Genomic DNA, 21,698 nt, shown 5'->3' with positions numbered 1-21,698 from the left:
GGCTACATTTTCGTATCTCCTCAATTGTTGTTCTGCAGGACTAAGATGCAGCTTCTAGATAATTAACACATCAATTTTCTAGGAAAAAAAACCTATGGCATAATGGTAATAATAAGTTTGGCAATTTTAATCCTAAACCCTTTGTGTACCTATGGAATGACAGCATTTGATTGAACAAGCAGCAGAAAGGCCACTGAAAGACTGTCAGAGTGCACTCTGTTTATCTTGAAAATTTTTCACTGGGAATGGCTTTATCTAATGAAGGTATGTTTTACCTTAAAGTGAGGGAAAGATTATCCAATTTCTAGATAGAAAAATTAATTTGCACAATGGCATTAATTGATATACGTACATTAGTTCATTGTGCAGATCATACAAAATTGATAATGGCTGGTGTAATATATGCTATTAATGTTAGGAAGATGTGTAGACAAATCTTGAAACTTACATTTGCTTATGTCTACACACATACCCAGAATAAAAGCTGACAAAAAAAGTAATGTGGGTCTTTAAACTCCTGCTAAGTGTGCAAAATGGTCATAAACCACATAGTGGCTTTCATGACTAGCAAAGTGAGCAACAGAATTTCCTGGTGGTACCAGTGGATGCCATTGCCCTGGGATCTAGTCAGGTAATCCTAATATCAAGAAAATATATTGGGAGAATTTATGACAAAATGTTATGGAATAATCTTTCTTCTGTAAAACTTTACGGAATAATCTTTCTTCTGTAAAACTTTATGAGGTGCTAATGAAAAAAAAATTAAATTCTGTTTTGACCAAATAATTTGGTGACAGTAAAGAATACACTTTGTGCCCTTCCACCAGAGTGAACAACAAATCCAGGTGCCAGGGAAAATGACGGTGATGGATTTTTACCTGTGCCTTTGCTTGGGCCTGGCCTTACCTGAGCGGTTGTTGGGAGACATGCGCACGGGAGAGATGGAGGGCGTGCGGGATGAGGAGTACGGTCTTTGCCGATCCCTTTCTATTGTTGAAGATGAGGCTACAAAGTGATACTGTGACCATCCGTCCTGCAACACCAAGAATGGTGACAATGGTCAGTGAAAAGGCCACATGGCTCACTGCTTTAAGCAGAGTATTTTTCTCTGGTGTTTTCACTATGGATACACTGGTAGGCTGCTGTCTTCTTCCTGCCACTGGGTGGTAAGTATAGTTAGTGGTACAGGATAGGATGTGCTGACTGTACTGACACAGCAAGATTAAAAATAAATGGAGAAAGTTCTATAAAATAACACATCTCAGAAAGACTCAAATTATTAACACTGTTTTAGGATATTTGTTTAATAGTTCTGCCTTTTTTTCCAAACCTAAATTTTCACATTGCAAACAGCATTGGCTTGAAATATTTTTGTTTGCTTGTTGCTTGAAACATTTCATTCTGGCTTGAAATATTTTTCATTTATATGGAGTTTTGGAATAAGTAGATTGGGAAGTTCCAGGATTACCAGCCCTCTTTTTCTCTCGTGCTCGCACATGAGAGAAAAAGAATCAATGCATTTTGTTCCAGCTTTGTTCAAGGCATACAGAATGAAATTCTATTCCTTCTATTTAAAACTCTGTTCATGGTGATGTATTAAAAAACTGCAACAAAGTAATACAATTACTAAAAACAGCTAGTTCAAAAATAAAAAAGGAAAGTTTAAATACTTCATGGTTTATTCCTGCACCATAACATAATGCAATAAATCAAAATAACGTACTTCACATTTTTAAAAACGTATTATGTATAGTCTGAAACTATCATGAGAGCATAAACTGATTTCTGGTAGTGTTCTTATTAAACGACAGTATTTCAACTGCCTTCAGTATTGATAGATTGGAACTGTCTTTATTAGTTCTTAATGTTAAATCTAAATCCGTAACACTGAGATTTCCAGTCTCACACAGTTTTAAAAATGCCCACTTTCTGTTGGGCTCAGGGGAAATTAAGTCAAGCACCAGGCATGGTGCTAAACAGAAGTTTTGCAACAAAATGCTGAAAAAAATAAACACAATAAAACATTACCAAAAACCAGCTGGAATTTTCCTCTTGCTCAGAGAAGAATAATTCATGGTTGGGGTAGTAAAGACTATTCTCACCCCCTAACTCAGCTATTCCACACATCCAGCAATGAATCCCACACATCCAGCAATGAATTCCACACATCCAGCAAAATGCCTTTGCTCAACGTATCTGACTTTTTTTCTATCCCCAGAAACCATGGGCACCTGGCTCTCAGAAGAAGAGAAGATGGGTTGAAAATCCCCTTTCCACGAGACTCTTAGAAAAGAGGACTCATCAAGACTGTGACACAGCAGGAGAAAAGAAGATACACTTCTTGTAGAAGGAAATTTTATAAACAACTTAGGACAGCAGAGGTGACAGCTAACTATGGGTGCTGAAGGACTGTATTTCTCATGTAATGCTTTTTACAAACAGGGGTGTAACTCAGCTGCAATTTCAAAGACAAAAATGAGCAAGAATGAAATCTGGGCTATGGCATTTACAGTACAGTCAGGACTTTCCCTGGAGTCAGCAGTGACTGTCCTCTATTGCTCCTGTTTAAGACACTTCACTGAACTGCACCTCATATTTAATCACAGTCATATAAGAAAATATAAGGGAGAAAGCTTGTTAATTAATAAAAATAAGTAACTTGAAAAAATAAATACTTGATCTTTAATACAACTTCTTCTAATACAATGGAATTAATTTCTGTTAAACCAAAATTTTCTATATACAACATTTCCAATCTATATCCCATCTCCAAAAAGAAGTTTCTACACAAACCACATCCTCCAAGCTAGAGGGAGGGCTCATGATAATGGAAGAAAAAAATCTGTGAAGCCCTAACTTCTTAAATCAAATTGGAAACTACTATACATGATATGTACATATATATAAAATACATGTATTTTAAAGAACACATAATATAATTAGAGCTGTAATGAATAGTTTAAGTCCAATAATCTTATCCAAGACTACAAGTAACACATATAGCCTTATTTTTTGTGTCTGGTTGACAATAACTTATGCATTCATTTCTCTGTTATGAAACTGAAGGAGCAAACATATAAGAAGCCCATGCCTTTATCCTGTTGAAGAAAAATGGTTCTTCTTTCTCCTTCTCTGGGGTTAAGAATTTCTTACAAGAAAGGTGACTATATCTCAAGCTGTTGTAATTTTCTACAAAAGAATTAATTTCTGTTAAAAATAAATTTTCTTTTAAACAGATGGAAGAAGGGGAAGCTATGAAGAGGACAGACTTTAGATCTGACAAAAGGAAAAGGGATGCACTCACTATTCATTACTCTCTGCCTGCAAAAGAAGAGGCATCAACCATGCTTACATAGAGCAAGGTAGAAATGTTTCCAGTTTTGTGGATTTGGATACAGTTATGGCCAAGTATACTCTCCTTTTGCACTCTTGCTTACCTCAAGCAAAACCCTGGCATATTGTTCAGTAAAATTTGACAGGAATCTTCCCCTAAGTCTTTCTTCCTGTTTCCTATTTCATTGGTGTTGTATACATTAATACCTGCAGCCTGCTTCTGACAGGAAGCAGATGAAATAAATCCCGGACACCTGCACCGTCCCACGGACATTGCAGGAACAGCAGATGGCACCAGTTTGGCTGTGCAGGATATCAACAGGTGCTTTGTCAATGCTGCTTCCTCAGACACAGCACTGTGAGGTGCCTGAGCAGCAAGGAGAGCTGCTTGGATGCTGGCACCAGCAGTCTTTTTCTGCAGTGGAGGTTTTCCCTTCTTCTCTTCCTGCAAATTCTCATTTTTCTCTCTGGTGACAATAGTGCTTATAATGAGGTCTTTAAATAAATTCTGCTACAAACTCTCAAGCTGGCAAGCCAAATCAGCTCAATAAGACAAGTGAGGCAAACAATAAACTCTAAGGCAAGTTTTGTACTGCCTTGGCATTGCCTTTGACTAAACAAGGCGTACACCTATCACTGTATGACAACTTTCATGGTATTTTTCCACGGACTGCAGGCAGCTCCCAGACCTCACAGTATTTCAAAACCCTAATACTTTCAAGTTATTTATCCTTAGCTCTCTTCTGGAGCAAGCAACAAGCTTCTTTCCTTGAAAAGGTAAACAGTTTGTAACAAATTTATTAAAACTATACCCATTAACAATTCCAAAAGCTATTAGTATTAAATATTGAAACTAATTTTTAAGAGCCTAAAGGGGGTATTTTCAATTTAATGGCTAGATAAATACCACCTGACATGTTGGCTGCTTTCATTATTTTGTTTCAGGTCTACTGCCTGTAATGAAATTTAATTAAATTGACTTGGATACTTAAAGGTACAGTATACAGCAGTGTCCTGAAGACAAGAAAGCTAACTCAAGACCAAAGTATGTGAGGCTGAATTTAAGAAACCAATTTGCTAGCCACAAATGTGATCTAGGAGAGGAAGACAAAAGGATTTGATAAATTGGAAAGCAATTCAATGCAATTCTGTTACAGAATGGATATATTTTTTAAATGCAATGTTAAATGTATTTCATTAAATTAATTAATAGGTGGCAACTGCACACTACAGGAGGACAGAGAACAACCAGAGTACAGAAATATCATTATACATCTTTCCAACACATCTCCTACTGGGCATTTGTCTATATTTTGACTATAGTGAATATATCCATTATACTATTATATCAATTATACTTTATAAATTCCAAATGCTAAAGCTTGTTTGGTAGTGACTAGTTTCTGACAACATCCTCTTGGACAAGCTGCAGGATTAAAACTGGGATGGGAGTTGGATGACCGCTATAGAAAATGAAAGTGATATTGTAGTCTCTCTGAACGCTTTTTACTGGGCTTATGGGGTGAACAGGTTCTTTATCTCCCTACTCAACTTTCAGTCATTTTGAAAAGAAATCATTTTCATCAGGCCCATGTGAAAATAATTATTTTGTCAGGATGATTAATCTTATTGCACCAAACACCTATTGCATGTGTCTCATGAAAATATTTTTTTTTTCTTTCTTTCTTTCCTTGATATTCTCTTTGTGTTTAAAATGTAAGGACAAAATGGGAATCAGATTTCTATTGTGTTTGCAAGAATTTCAAATCTTCAGAAGTCACTGGTAGGGGAGTCTTTGATTTGAGGAGAAGATTTGTGGAGGTGGATGATAACAGACACACCATTTTCTCTCATGTAGTACAGTATCATCGTAAGGACTGAATTAAACTAAGTCCTGATGGCAACTGGCAACCTGTTGACCCAACAGTTCCCAACAGGAACAAGGAAAGTCCAGGAGTCAGGAAGGCTACGGTGCCTAACCTGGATACCTCAGAGCATCCACTCAGAAAGAAATCCCACAACAGTCCATGTGCTAATAGTCACACAGCAAAAGTGAAAACAAGCCCTATCCTCTGACTGATCAACTTCTATAAGAAGACATTGACTTGAAAAGCACTGAGTGCTCTAGAAGAACTGTACGAGGTATGATGGCTGTGTGATGGCTCAGTATCTTCCAGTGTTGAAGAGCACAGTCTGCTCTGACTCCTGGCCATAGTTGTTTGAACATTGTCAGGAATAGAGAAGAGCAACTTCTTGTAAATGGGAAATTTCTAGTAGAGAAAAAAAATTTAAAATGATGCAAAAAATCCCATAAAAAAACAGCTAAAGCCTGAAAAACTATAGATAATGTTGTGTCCTACCTTCCTGAAATTTACAACCTTGCCAGCATGCTACTTCTTGCTTCAGGTCTGATCCTCTTGTAACCTAATTTAATAGACATTTTACAGACAACTTGAAGCACACAGAACCAGACTTGCTTCATCATCCTACTTCCTTATCCATAACTCAAATTTTCACTGGTTCCAGGATATTAATTGAAGTAATAACTGCTCTCTTCATGATTATAAGCTGTAGAAATGTGAAGTTTTGGTAGATAACCTCTTGCAGGGATCAGAAACTAGACTCACTGTGGTGTTAGAAGTAGGTGACACAGCAGCAAGGCAAAGTGCCTGTAAGTATGTAACATAGGATCTACTCACTGAAACTCAGCCAGACACTGCTCTGAGTGCTGCTTCCTTCACAAGCCAAAGCAGCACTGTCAGGTTAAATGAAACATCCCGACTGCTGTGCACCAGTGTGACGCTGTCTACAGCAAAGGATAAATCTGATGTGAATTAAGTCAAGGCTCATCAGACTTACATAGGTCTGGGCAATTCTTCAGTGGGAATTTGCTGTCACAACTCTAATAGGACGAAGCAGAAATTACAACTGGATCAAATAATCTAGATACATTGCCATATGAAAACTTATATGTATGACTTGACTGTGGTGAGAAATCTGAAACTGTCACAAAGTTGGGGTGATCCACATAAATATCTCATGGAGCTCTCACATGGGATTTCCAAAATAATGCATTTTTTATGGTCACCAACAACCACCCTTACTTATTAGGATTTACAATCTGGGATCATATTATTTGGTTTTACTGAAAGAGAAAGAATAAACACATTTCCCGATGTTTCTCAAAAAAGATACCAAGCCAGCCCCATGGCAGCAAGGGAAGAAGCTAACTAGTCCCCACCAACAAAACTTGTGCACCACTAGAGAGGTGACCAGGAAATATGAGCTGCTGAGGAGGAGATGGTGAGACAGTGTTCTCTAAAAAAAGCCCCTGCCTTTGTACTTGAAGAGTATTTACTTTGGAAGAGAGATTTCAACTACAGCTTCAAAAACTCTGGAAACACTCCTGAAAAACAAACCAACTACTTTTATGTAAACTATCTAATTTAAACCCAAAGGTTTTTTAATTTTTAATTTGAATGTTTTTTAATTTTAAATTCAAATTCAAATTGAATTTACACTGTCAAATCCTATTAACAGTAAATGACTCCTCAAAGTATTGCTTTTTTCTGGATTTGCTTGTGTTGTTTCCAGAAAAGAGTTCCTGGGCATTGATCTGCTTTACTGTGTATTATGAATAAACATTATTTTACTGCCATCAGTTACTCTACAATTCTAATGAGTATTACCATTTCTGTTCCTAAGATTCTATCTTTTGCTTCCGAAGAGGTAAATCAGGATATGCTGCTCAAGAGAAGAGTAGGGATTGAGCCTGGAAGATCCTGGTGTTCTCCCAGTTTACATGTCCATTTGGTTTAAATCCTTTATTCTGGAGCAATTTCAAAGGCTTTAGGAGAGCTGCTGACTCCAAGTGTCATGTTTCCTCTCCTTGCCCAAAGAGTTATGAGCCAAGCCCCCAAAATCAACAGATCCAAAGTGAAGACATGCATCACTGAAGTTCATCTTAATTTGAAGACTTTAGTATTTGTGCTTATAGACTCATTTCCACAACTTACGGAAGCCAGAAGATTATTTTTAGAAGAGAAATTTGTCAAGTTTTGGGGCTTTAAAAATGTTACATTAATTTGGATAAAAGAGCAGGAGTTGGTGACAGGATGAGAAGTTAGACAAAGCGGTTAAAAGAAAGCACAGCTTACTTCCCATGCCTTTTCATGATGGTGATGAAGCCAGCTGTTTGTTGGTTAAAGGTCATGCTGGGAGTACCACTCCTGTGTGAACCTCTGAGGAAGGCCACTCCCTCCTCCTCTGCACTGACCTAACTGGGAGAAAGGATGGAGACTCTGCTGAGAGTCCCATGGAATCAGTGCCATCACTTGAGCCAAGGCAAAGAGCAGCATTAGCAGCAGGGCCAGGCAGGGAAGGAGCAGGCCAGGCAGGTGGCAGAGCTCCACTGGAGCAGCCAGCTCTCCCAGGGACCCTCAGTCCCCTGTGCCAGTGCCAGATGCTGGGGCTGCCATGTGGTTCCACAGCTGGTGCAGCTGTGTGACACACGCAGTGCTTCCTCTCATATCTGGTGCAGAGGGCTTGACCTCAGTGCTTCTCATCTTCTCACTCTGAATTCCAATGTACAAATGGCTTTTACTTACAAGTGACCCTTTCTGAATCCCAGACACAGCACAAGTTCAATGCTTAAGAAGCAGAAAGACAAATAGATATTGAAATACGTATTTAGGGCAGCATGAGGCTTAAAGAAGGGCTCCTAGTCAGACAGTTATTAACTGCAGCAAAACTGTCTGGAACTGGCTGAGGATTATTAAGTTTTCTGTAGGCCCTTTGAAGTGCCATTTTCAGAATCGGTGGTTAAACTCATTTTTTTTGAAATGAGATATACACCTCCCAGCCTCCACCTCGGCTTCTCTGAAAGCAACACCATTATTCTCCCACTGTCAGCATTCCACCTCAAAATAATCTACAATATTTTCTCTCCCTGTTTTTCTCTTCCATTGCAGTGCAAGGGGTACTATATTCTTCTGAGAGTGTCATCCATTTTTTTTCTTTCTAAATACCGCAGATGGCCTTAGTGACTTTTCTCTTTTTTCTAATGCACTTTTTGATGTGCATTGTTGTCATCTTCTAATCACAGATCTTGTACCTTAATTTTACACCTCATCCCTTGATTTTAGCTATGAAGAGACACATGATGAGGGAGAGATAAGTGCTAATTACTTGCCAAATCTATTCAAGTGAGAAACAGCAAGGAAACTATCCCCGGTGGTTTTATAAAGTGCAAGTCTTGGATGTTTTAGGCAATCAGTGAGGCATTGCTTTACCTATCCATAATTAATTATTGATTTCCTGTTGTGTGAATTGCAAAGATGACAAGACCTAATCTGATAAATAAAATAGCTGCAAGAAAAGAGAATGGTATGTGAGGCAAAGCATGAAGGACAAGACTTCAGATGTGGCAGAGTTCATTATTCATTTTGCTAAGGTTATATGCAGCCAAAAAAAAAAACCTTTCAAAACACTGCAATAAAATGAAATAAATTCATTTCTCAAAGCATCACTTTGCCTCTTATACAGAAAATAATTTGTTTTAATATATTTTAGAGGAAATGATGGCAGTACTTGGCCTTTCAGCTAGAATTTCTCTTCTTCTATTTTCTCCTGCACAATGTATATAAGCTATAATTTAAATTGTTAGAATCACAAAAGAACTATTCTTGCTTGTATGTACAAAAAATATGTACAATGATTTTTTATTTGTATTGTAATTTTCATTCCAGTAATGCAATTCCACCTATCTTAACATGTATATGATCTAGAAATGTGAACTGTGGCTATTGGCCACAAAATTTCAGGAGAGAGACATGTACTACTTTATGTTCATGGTCAGTTTCTTAAATTTACTGTCCTTCCAAAGGCTAGAAACCAATCAGCCTTTTACTCTTACTTTTCATGCATTAAACCATAAAATCAACCAGATACAACTCTTCTATTATACCTATGAGTGTAAAACATGAAAAATATCATTAGCAGAATGAAATTTGCACCATTCTCCCTTATGGTAAAGAACATGGTATACTAATGATACTGACTGTGATCAAGATTAGAAGTTTGTGCTTCCCAAACAGCAGCAGTGCAGCTGAAAACAGACAATCATGTTGTTCAAATGTGGAGCTGTCTGACATAACAGGAATCAGTGCCCCTTCAGAAAATTCACTGGAAGAACTCATGCTGTCCTTAGTTTTAGATCTAAATTTGTGCATAATACACTTGAATCACAGAGTTAGAGATCCGAGTGATTGCTGCTAACCTGTGTGAGTTTAAGGATATTCTGCTTTGAACATGTAGCTCACCAGCACACATGGACATTAATAATGAGAAATGCACATTGTTTTTTACTGATACTGCTTTAACAGTTTCCAATTCACAAAGTAAGTATTGTTAACTCAAAGAGAAACACACTATTGGACCAAGACTACAACTCTCAATTTAGAAGATCCTCAACTTTCTCTAAAAGCACTCTATTCAATTAAAAGTAATGAACCAATTCAGAAACTTCCAGTGAAACTTCTACTTTTTGCAGGAAGAAATAGCTACAGCTCTTTCATCAAGACAAACTCTATCAGCAAGTAAGGAAGTAAAACACTCACAACAAAGCACACATACTACAAAAGAGACTCCTTTCAAAATATAAGGTTTCTTTCTTTTTTAAAGTCTGAAATGGCAGACATATTTAGGGCATTTTTGAATTCCTTTAGCAGTTTTAGGAAGAGAAGAAGGAAGAAATGAGAAGGACTTCCTAGTATTTTTTCCCCACTCATTATTAGATCATGTAGAACATCAAAGACATGGGGGTAGGATGTTGATGGAGCAGCTTCATGTTTCACTAACCTTTGATTGAATTAACATGTACCAGCCACACTGAACACACACTTTTGACCTCCTTGTAGAACCCAGAACAACGAGGATGGTGATGGTGCCAGTAGGGCAACACAGCTCAGCGTCACAAAGACACCCACTGTTATGCATTGACTATCCCAGATCAACTGCTTACCTCTGAGACAGAAATATGCTGTGACTGACACAGGAATTAACTGATTTCCCTCCCCTCTGTCCTCCATGAGTGTGCTACTACTGCAAGTAAGAGTTCTAGTGGTCTGATTCATTTGCAAAACTGTGAGCAGCCATCCAACACCACCCAACAATCCTGCTCAAGTCTGCTGAGAGGAACCAGGTTTCTCACCCATACTCTTAACTGCACATCTACTCTGATTTGTGCCTGGACCTAGATATACAAATATTAAGTATACAAGTTAATTAAATATGACATTTTGTTCAGAATGGTAGAAATCATATTCCTTGAATGACTTTTGGAGAAAAATATTGACATCAACTAAAAATAGTTTCTCTTTGCATGTATCTTTAAAACACCTTTGAAAGTCTTTAGGAAGATGTCTGGATTTTTTTCAGTGTTGTACATATGAATCCAGCTAAGCATTGTTTGCCATTAACTAATGTAAATTAGTTTTAAAACATTTAATACTTTATTTAAATGGACTAAAAATGTACCCAGTGCCAAAAGATATGTAGTTAATTTTCTTAGGTCACTATATTCTACTCAAATATTAAAATCCAATTTTATTCTGAGGTACCATACTTTTGAAAAAACATCTGCAGATATGACCTATGCATAACCTTCTGGATTCTGGATGCCTCCTCATAGCTCTACCCTAAGGATATTTCAGAAACTTCAGTTATACAATTCCCTTCAGAAAGAAAGCTTTAACTTAAAGATACTGACTCCTGGGCTGCATTTTAAATTTTCTTTTCTTCAGAAAAGTTCAAAGGGTGGAGTACTTTGGGGACAGACTTTACACAAGTATGAGATTAAATTTCTCTCTTCTAAATCTGTACTTAGCAACCTTACAGTGGGCTTGAGTTTTTAGGTGAACCATACCTCATCACTGCCTTATGAATCAGCTAGTGCTTACCATGAGACCCAGCATCAATGCTGAGGATGCTTCAGTGTCACATATATATGGTGCATCCTAGAGAATTGTTTGGATAAACTTTGATTCTTTACTCATTTGTTTAGCACCTCTTGAATCTAGTAGATTTTGGATAAGAATGGTGCCAGCTTCCATGCTCTCCTTAATGATTATCTGGAAGAATTACTGCAAAATTTGGTTGTTGAATTATTGCTTGCAACAATGCTCAATGCTAGAGGGAAGTAATATCATGCCCTTAGCACACTCAGGGGAAAAGCAACAGTCAACTATAGCTGTAGATACTTTGTAAGCACACAATTAAAACCATTAAGGTTTATTTCTTTTATTCCCAAGCTCTCTTTGTTTAGACATAGAATCACAGAATCTCCTGAATTAGAAGGGAGCTGTCAGAATCATCAAGTCCAACTCTTGCTCCTGCACAGAACACCCAAAGGTCACACCCTGTGCCTGAGAGCATTGTCCAAACCCTTCTTGAGCTCTGTCAGGCTTGGTGCTGCAACCACTTCCCTGGGGAGCCTGTTCCAGCGCCCAATCACCCTCTGGGTGAAGAAATTTTCACAATATCCAACCTATGGGTATTGTGGGGACCATACTTAAAGGCAGTGTCCTCTAAATCTACCCTGTGGTTGTGTTCAAGTTTTTACATCAACACAGCCCAATTGTGTATACATGTACATGTAAGTACAGAGTGGTATTTACCACCAAACACACAGATATGTTGTCCAATAGACACACAAGTATTTGCAAAACAAAAAAAAAAAAACCCATTAGTTTTGTTCTAATTCTGCTCAATTATCATACCTGATTTTTTAAAATCTCATTCATTATTGAAATAGTACAAGCAAGGGCAGATCTGTTTTCATGAAAAATGATTGCTGGTATTGAATTTTCAATAGTTCAGCCCAGACCATCTTAGATTGCTATAAATATTTTCAATATCATCATAGACATGGAAAATGTTTTAGAGAGAAACATGTAATTACTGAAACATAACTAAAGGAATGGTAGGTGATACTGCATAGTAAAAAAATATTTGTTGAGGGCATCACAAAAATTTTGACTATGTAAAATGCAAAATTATTAAAATAAATTATGATTATTAGTATATAGTAAATTATGGAATCCATAATGGTAAAACATTTGAGAACATCTCCTTCCAACAACTGATGTTGAAACAAATAATTTGATATTCCTCCATGTGTTGCCATTGTGATACAGGTAAGAACATGAATAGTTTGCATTGCAAAATGTTTTTTACCCTCTCTAGGCCATGCAAAGTGTATTTTTATAATAGTAATCACTTGCTATCTTTCTAGTACTGTTTGAGATTGTTAATAAACTGAAAAAAAAAATTACTTGAGATGATGAAAAAGCCAAGGAAATCAGAACATATTCACTTGATGCCACTAGTGAAATGATAATTATGAGCATTAAAAGGGAATCAAAACAACATTCAGTTTGACTTAGCATTTTGTAATATTTTTGTCTTTTTTTCAATTGTTCTTCTTAAAAAGTAGCCAAAAGATTTTGAATAGTAGCATAGATAGATGAAAACAATACATGTTTTGACAAATGATGAGATTTTTCTGTCTCTATTTTTAAAAATTCAGGAGTGGTTTTTACATCACTTTTTACCTGTGTGGATACTCCTGACTACTTCTGCATAAGCCAAGGAGTTTGCCTCTATATGTCAGTTCAATTTATTTGCACAATTTCCCCTTTAGGATTCATGATTTTTCTCATGATATGTGAATTCCTATTGTGTAGACAAATAGGGTGCTATTCAAGCAGGCAATTGGCAATCAAAAAGCCAGAAATGTTAAAATTTTCTTGCCAAAGGTTTGAATGATTCTTAAAAAAACAATCCCTGGGAAGGTTTATGCAATCAAAAGAGGAAGTAATTTAAACAGTGAGTTTATATGGTGATGCTACCTAGGGAAAATGATGTTGAAAAAGTAACATCAAGGTAAAAACGAAATTCCAGACTCTCATATCATTGCTCACTGAAAAGGTTCTCGTGTCTCTAAGAAATAATGTGAAAAGATTATCATATTATTCTTTGCTCTGCAGCAACTACCTGTTATTTGCTGCAGAATACAAAATATGCCTTTGCTTTAATGATTAAATTCTTCATATTTTTGCGTGCATTGGGATAGGCAAGCCTATCTGACATGAACACTGGGAAGTAATATTCAGCATAAAATGCAGAATTAAGAATGCACACACACACAAATCAGTAATGCTAACGTTTTCTCTAGTAATGAACCCAATGACAATTTCAGGATTCAGTATTTCGCAAGATTGCCAATTGATAAAAAGCCACATTTAAAATGCTCAACTAAAGGCAAATGACATGTTCCGTAAGACGGAAAAAACAGATGCATACATTTGTAGACTATAACTCTTTTGCTATATTGGTTATAGAATCTCTTTCTACTAAAATTAATCAGATGATACTTTAAACAGGCCTGAGTGTATTTTACTTAGGCAAAAAATTTCCACATTTCCTTTATCTGAAGTCAAATTAGGACTTTGCCTAGTTCCTAATTAACAAAAGCTGATGAAATGTTGGGTGTTTTAACTATAGTCCTGTTAGCTAAAGATGAAAAGGATTTACCCTAACCTTGAAAGATATTTATGTCTGGAGTATTTAAATGATGTCTTCTCTGATGTCTACTCTTTTCCAGGCAAACGTAGTACAAAAAACCAAAAAGATGAAAGAAATAGCATAGCTACTATGTTCTGTGGGGCCAGAAAAACAGGTAAATTCCAATTTCCTCTAAATATTTTATCAGAGATTATATACAGACATATATGTATGACTGTCTATATATGTCTGTGTGTGTATATATACATATATATATATACACATACATGCATAATGCACAGACATAAACACAGTCACTCCATGGACTTACTAGGATGTTGTGCAAATGTAGAAGGTGATTTGGTTTTGCCATAATGCCACAAAGTAATATTTTATTCTGGAAAAAAAAAAGGCCAGTCCAGCTAATTCTCATCTATAATTCTCTGATGGAAACATATATTATCACTCTTAATAAAGATTTTGAAAATTATCATTTTAAGAATTTCATTGACTCTTGGACACACTGATTTTTCTATAGATGTGCCAGTTTACCAGTTTACCTAGGATCCCCTTATTGAAATGTTGAGCCATTGCTTTTTTTTTTTTTTAAAGATGTTGTTTTGCCAAAAAAACAAAGCAATGTGTTTGATAAATTTAAAATGGTGTTGCAACATAGTGCTTATCAGCAGCCTCCTTTCTCTTTGAAAGGCTGAGACAATCAGGAAAGAAATCAGCGAAATACTAGAAAGATTGTCAGGGAACTGGATTTAATGCACTTGTCCCTCTCACTGGTATGTTCTGTCCACAGAGAGAGCAGAACTCGGCACACCTTCCTTGCAGGTACTCTCCTAAGTGAAGTGAGGCACTTTCCATCTAGAACCTACAGGGTTCAGTGAATTACACTGTGCAACTTAAGAACATATTCTCGAGTCAGGCTTTGTTACTTTTGATTCAAGGGTCTCCTGAAGAACTGCTTTGGGTACAAATCTCAGTATGCATGAAACACAACAATTCAAGACTGCTCAGCTGACAGCCAGAATACCTGGGTTGGGGAATAGATTCTGGTTTCTTGGCTCTGGGAGAGAGTATGCTGAGCGTGCCATGACCCAGAGTCGTGGGTTGGTGAAAATCCTCTGTCATCAGTCACACTGAAGCTTGGGGACGCCCACTGCCATAAATCAATCAATCAGTCAATCATTTATTAATCAGGTACTTGCATTTTCATAGTTAATATAAAAATGGGCTCTAGACAATGCCTTCTCTATAATGATACTTTAGCTTCATATTACAGAAAGGGGTTTATCTTAAATTAATTCATCCTTTTTCTAAGAGGGTGACATATTAATCTGAAAAAGCTTTTGCCAATTGTACAGAAATAAATTAAGCCCCGCTGAAAGATCAGTACTGCAAAGTACATATGCTCATGAATAATCTGAACACATGAATAGTTCCTTCAAGTCAAGCCACTATTTTTTAGGAATTATTATGCTCTGGATTTAGAATTTAGATCTTTAATGTAAGGTTTAAGTTCTGCACAGACCTTTTCACTAGATAAATTTAACCTACACGAGCTTCCTTTTGGGGGATGTCTGACTGATAATAATAACGTTACCAGAAGAAAATCCAAGATATGTGTCCCAAGTTTACATGATTGGATGTTGTAATTAACATTTTTAAAAGGTGAGTAGGTATATTTTATTTAAGAAAAATACTTTAGATTCTAAAATCCTTGAGACTAAGATTTTGAATTTTAATGCTGTCAATTTTCATGGAGCATTTAGTCATAAAGGACTTCTCATAAAGCCACCTTCTTATTATTCTGAAAGCCACATGAAAAGCAAGTCTTTTTCTATATCCACATGGCCTTAACTGCTAAGAAGACTTCAGGCAATTCTATGTGTTTTTTCTAACGAACGACAGACGAGGCCATCTTCAGAGTGGCTCCATTAAATGCCTATCACAGAAGCCTCCCTGCTGTAAATGGCATGGTACAAGCTGAAGGACAACTGCCCTGTACAGCCTCCCTGGTTTCCAACATTGGGTGGCATTTTTATTCAGATGGCAGGTGAATGGGACAATAATTTCTAATATTCTGTGCAGAACAGAAACCTACCACAATAAATGGGAAAGAAAAATATTTTCTACAAATTCATCATGACCTCTACTTACACATTGGAAGACAGACTAAGTGTAAACATAATGATAGAATGTAAACATATTTTGTTGGAGCCTAAGTGGTTAGGCAAAGCAAACCAATTAACAGAAAACATATTCTTCCTGACAGTTCCTCCAGCTCTTTAATACTACACACATTTAATGCTAATTGAAGCTTGTTTTTAGCTAATAAATTTTCTTTCATGTTAAGCTCATTTAGCACAACCCTTTTGCTCAAATTTCCTCATGCAATTTAACAAGCTATCTGTATTTAAGAGTAGTTGGTTAGTTTCTTGAAATTTGACACAGAGAAGAGTTTACCAGTTAATGGAAATTTGCTCTCTTATAGACACACCTGTATTTTCTCAGGTGTCCCAAAACATTCAACCAGTGAACACCCTAGAGACTGGAGCAGGGACAGTGATACTGAGTCAAAAATAGGTGCCTTTAAACAAGCTATGTAGTAGCTCTTAAGAGGCTAAGCTTAAATGGGGCAGGATGTCTCTTTCTGGATGCTGTAAGCAGCACTTATATCTCCTGCTAACTCTATAATACAGGTTACCAAGACACTTGAAGAGGAGGGGTGTACCAGGAGTCTGAAGCATAGGAACAAGTTGTGCGATAGCTCAACTATCTGAATGCTATTTACTTTCTGTACCTTGTTTTTCCAATGTGTTGAACCACTGACCCCACCCATGGGGCTTTGGGCCATGGGACCATTAAGAATGTTTGAAAATCAGATTTTAAGTAATTTGGATCAGACTCATGAAAACAAAGACAGATAAATGATCATTTATGAATATATGTCTTGCTTGTAGAAAACAAAGAAGTTTGAAAATGATGATATTATCTTTGGGAGACCATATTTTCTCTACTAATGAAAAATGTCATCACCTCCTTTCTAGAAATTAATGACACTAAATAATCTAATCACTGTCTATATATGACTAAATCTGAACATTGTTTTCCTCTTGGTGGACCTTTTCAGACTAGATTCCTGTACCAGCTATTGCTTGTAAATTAAGCAGTATTTCTGATGAGTTCTTGCATGATGAAGGACTCACAACTTTTGGGGTGGCTGGCATCTCCTTCATTTCAAGACTAAATTATCTGCTTCCTCTTTGTCTGTTAAGCCTTCTTTTTTTTTTCCTACAGTTTTAGGACCAGAAATATTTATGCATTTTATAACTTTTCCTTGTTGGATGGTGTTAGGATAATGTCAACTTAACCACACCAGGGGACAAAACTGATTTTTTTCCTGTCAAAGCACAAGCCTACAGAGAACTAACACTCTTGCCTCACTCACAGATCTGAATGCTATTTACTTTCTGTCTTTTCCATGCCAGCCCAGCCTAAAGAGTCTGTGTGCCCAGTAAAGGCACAACACAACTTCCATGACCTAGAAATCCCTGGACACTGGATAAAACCTGCCAGTGCAGGATACAGGTTGTGGCACAGCTCTGCAAACACAGTGCATAAGATATTGTGGACTTAAAGAGCATCCACACCAATCCCCAACTCTGGATTTCTGTCAGTGCAGTTTATCTTCTGCTGGCTGTAGGATGTTCCTTGCAATGTTGAGCAAAATTAGAAAAATTAAAGAGTTTTAGTGTTTTTGCTGATCCAGTCATACTTGGGCTAAACATACTGACTTCTACCGTATCAGCAGTAAACATGTATTGGCTTCTTCGCCCATTAATACAAAGAATAATACTTCTATTCATTTTACAACTTCTTACTTTATTGTGAACGTGTAGCTCTAAAATATACCACAATTCAAACTACTTGGTTATATTGTTTCTCAAACAGAAGATAAGTGTTGCTGCTTTCACTTAACTATAATGGGATGCTTGCAATTTCCTTGTATTACAATACAAAGTTTGTCTCTGTTGGCCAATTCTTTGAAAGCAATTGTATAGATACTTTGGTATATGGGAGCAAATTGCTGATGGTTATGCAATGGGATTTACCTGCACTTCAAAAAAAGGCTATGCAAGTGCAAGATACTGCAAGTGCTGACTGCATTACACTCTGTGTTCATTCATTTTTACTGGTACATATATATTTTAATGGGACAAAACAAAGATTGCATTAATCCAGTATCTTTATATTACATAAGTATCTGACTATTAGTATAATGCAAATTTCTCTAATTTTCCTATCATAAAACCATTGCCACTGCCTTCCAAGCAGTGGTTAAACTCAGACAGACAGCCTAAGTCAGTCAGCCTATTACATGCAAGTTTAATAAATATTATAATTTTATAAGGATTGTTTTTGCATTTCAACAAAAAGGAGTATTTAAAATTAACTATCTGAACATTTTTATTAAAAGAAACCATATTTATACAAGGCTTAACAGCACATATAATGTTATGTAATTAATATACAGATTTGTCGCAGAGACTGATCTTCATTTTGAGATTTTGTGTAGGGGTTAAGTAATATAGATATTAATACAATTCTCTTCCTGATTATATAGATGATCTGTCTGCTATGAGTGTTGAGAAGCTACCTCTAAAGCTAGCCTGCCCTAATTTCCGTATCACAAGTAGGTATTTGTGGCCATGGAAAATGCTGTTGTAAGCATGCAAAGTACTTAGCACCTGAGCATGCTTAGTATGTAAGTCCATCACCAGCAGTCACACCAGCAGCCAACAGCGTCCCTTAGGTAGCAGTAAACTCAGCAGCCACACAGCACAAACATTATTACCTCCTGCATGGAGACACCTCAGAAACTGCTTTACCATTATGGCATATATATACAGACAGAAGGTTGGACACAAGGCAGATACTGTAAGAACCTCTAAGAGATTATGGTGCAGAACAGCTCAGCCTCTACACTGCAGCCACCCACAAGCACAGAAGTCAGGCTATGCACACTTCCAGTGTGTTACTGACTTGGATCAAGAAAAGCCTGTTCATGTTTGTTTCCACCTCATAATGGGACAGTTGAGAACCAGCTTGTGACTTGGAACGTCTTCACATATGGTATCCCTAGGGCTGCCAAGGATGACTGAAAATACGGGAAGTGAACAATGGAGAGACTCAACAATCATCTTCCTCACTCCTCAGACTTGACACAAGCAGGGCTGAGGCATGCAAAAGAACAGCATTTCACACAGAAGGTCAGCTTCTGCCAGCTTGAGATTTGCTGCATACATTTCATGTAACTAAGGTACTTTCTTGTGCAGAATACATACAACACAGATCACACCACTGTGAACCTTCCCTACTTCACAATCCTTATGCCTCAGCCTTAACTAGGGCCTGAACTGAAGATGCCACATGAAGTCTTAGCTCTCTCTGATGAGATTCCAAATACAAGTATCACTCACATATGATGTGGCATTCCAAGCAAGAAGACACAAAAGAACTAAATCTGCAGGCTGATACTCACACGGAACGTAATTCAGTTTGGAAATATTCAGCAAGAATTACTGTACATGTTTCCATTTAATAAGTAGACACTTATGTTAAAAAAGCTATATAGAATGTTGTTTCACATTTTTGTATTACTCTACTGCAATTCATTTCAAAGAGATTAGCAGGCCTGTGGGAATGGCACGGTACTATGGACTCAACAGACTGAAAACCAAGTATATGATGCCACTGTCTGCTGGCTGATTAGAAACAAAGCTACAGGTTTCTGCCCAGCTCCATATGGAGCTGGTCCCTAAGCACCTCTCCTTCAGATACTCTTGTTTACAATCTCATGAGGAAATTTGGGAGCTGAAGGGCTGGAAATCTGGTAATCTCCTCAGAAACACGAGGAGGTGTAAGAAAGTCTGTTCCAGTAGGAGTTGTTACATACGTTTGTTCAATGAACAGAGGATTTCACTCTCCTGGGCTGTCAGATCCAGCACCTTTTGTATGAATTTATTTCAAAATCAAATTCACATCTACTTTTTACCACCACACATATTTTCAGAGGGCATTTTTATGTTTAAAGTAGAAATTAAGGAATAAATAAGAACTCCAAGTATCTGAAACTTTAAACTCCAAGTGAATTTCCAGTTACATAAACAAATATTTTGGTCTAAAGTCTCTCAGCCCCCAAATTTGGGTAACAGTATGAAAGATGATAAATCTAGAAAAAACCCAAGCCTTACCTTCTTGTAGAGACTTCTCAGGTCTCTGTACTGCCACATACTATTGAGGACCTGAGATGCTGCTTTCACCACTTTAGGCGAATGCCTGTTACACATGTACATTAAAAAGGGAGAGAGAGAAAAAAAAAGAGTGAGAAAGAGACTGTTAAATAAAGGACGCCATTCATTCCAATTTTCAGATGCATTGCTACAGATTCCAACTTTTCCATTTCTCACAAATGAAGTGTGTTTCAAGTATACTGTAAGATCTTTGCTTGGCATCTGGGAGACCAAGGTGTTTTTAAGCAAGGGCAAGATATCTCTATAGTATTAATCAATCAGTGAGGGGAAAAAAACTTGTGTATCTCAGCACACACAGGGATTTCTGCTGAGAGCATAGTAAGAGGAATAGGAGGTAGCAATTGGCAAAATTATTGAGGATCAACTGGCATTATGTACATCTAAGATAAGCTGCAACTTTTGGCATAAAGGACAAGGAGACAGAGCAGAATTTCATTCTTTGCAAGCTGCTGAACTCTAGCTCAGGACAGTCTGCTCAACTCATTTAGCTCCTCTCAGCAGTGGATAAAAGAAACTCTAGATGGGTGATGAGCACTGGTTTTGAAATGCAGAGCCAAGATGCAGAAATACAACTGATTACAAGAAGCTATGATAAATTTCATTAGGAATCCAAATGTGGACTAGGATTTTGCTCACACCATTATCCTTTAATGACAGGAATACAATGTGGTGTTGAAAACCATGTAACTTCACATGGTATTTCTCTTCACAGAAGTTATGAAAGAAGATCTAAACTATTGTTACAATCAGCTGGTGTCATATAATCCTGCTGGAATAGGTAATTAAAAATTTTAAAAAACCCCCCAAAACAAAAAGGGGTCAAATAGAAAAGGACCAGGAAGATAACCCAGCCCATTAATGAAGCATTCATTGTGCAGGATCAAAAATACATATAAAGCAGCAGAACGCTAGAAAACCTTGCAAAGGCCAAAGTCCAGAGTGAGGATTGATGGAGTCTGGGGCAGTCATAGAGGTGATTTATGTTCTACTCAGAAGAGGCATATGGTTTGAAACATCAAAGAGAAACCAGAAAACCAGCAGCAATCCTAAGCTGCTACTTTGGGCAGGGGCCAGGCTTTGGTTCATTCTGTAAGTTCTGAGATGAATCACTGGTAGGCTGACATTCAAGCTGGTAAAGTGCTGCTATGACACAACTGATTTATTAATACAACATTTCCCTAGTAGTTTATTTGGTGCTTTTTCCCCCACTTCTATTCCATTTCTCACCCAGAGTAGAGCAGTAGGTGGGTAATTGGTGAGTAAACAGGGTTTTGATAAGCCCTTTCAAGCATAATTGTTTTTATTATACTTCCAGCTGTACTGGCTAGTGGGGTGCTGATAAGCATGGAGTAACCAGGAAAATAACTGTGCCAACCACTCCATGAGTATTGAGGAGAGGCAGGAGCTATGTGAAGCTGATATGGGCTTGGACAATATAAATAACCTTATGAACACCAGTTCTCTCATGTGGTCATA

General features: G+C 37.2%; 1 protein-coding gene across 5 annotated transcripts in view; it reads right to left on the bottom strand.

The window, feature by feature from the left end:
- Nucleotides 1-21,698, bottom strand: part of CTNND2 (catenin delta 2) — a 637,790-nt gene that overhangs the window by 12,614 nt on the left and 603,478 nt on the right. For 3 of the 5 annotated variants that reach the window (XM_066559759.1, XM_066559780.1, XM_066559772.1), the window contains 3 exons: nt 20,163-20,247; nt 14,939-15,064; nt 907-1,033 (listed from right to left, as the gene is read on the bottom strand). In XM_066559759.1, coding sequence (XP_066415856.1) covers nt 907-1,033; nt 14,939-15,064; nt 20,163-20,247 — 338 coding nt within the window. Of the gene's footprint in view, nt 1-906; nt 1,034-3,156; nt 3,190-14,938; nt 15,065-20,162; nt 20,248-21,698 lie in introns of those variants that run through there. The other 2 variants (XM_066559786.1, XM_066559767.1) reach the window with 2 other exon arrangements.

This window comes from Molothrus aeneus, chromosome 1, assembly GCF_037042795.1.
Source record: "Molothrus aeneus isolate 106 chromosome 1, BPBGC_Maene_1.0, whole genome shotgun sequence".
In the NCBI taxonomy this organism is placed as follows: domain Eukaryota; kingdom Metazoa; phylum Chordata; class Aves; order Passeriformes; family Icteridae; genus Molothrus; species Molothrus aeneus.
Note: the sequence above shows the minus strand (reverse complement) of the source record. Positions and strands in the feature narration are given on the sequence as shown.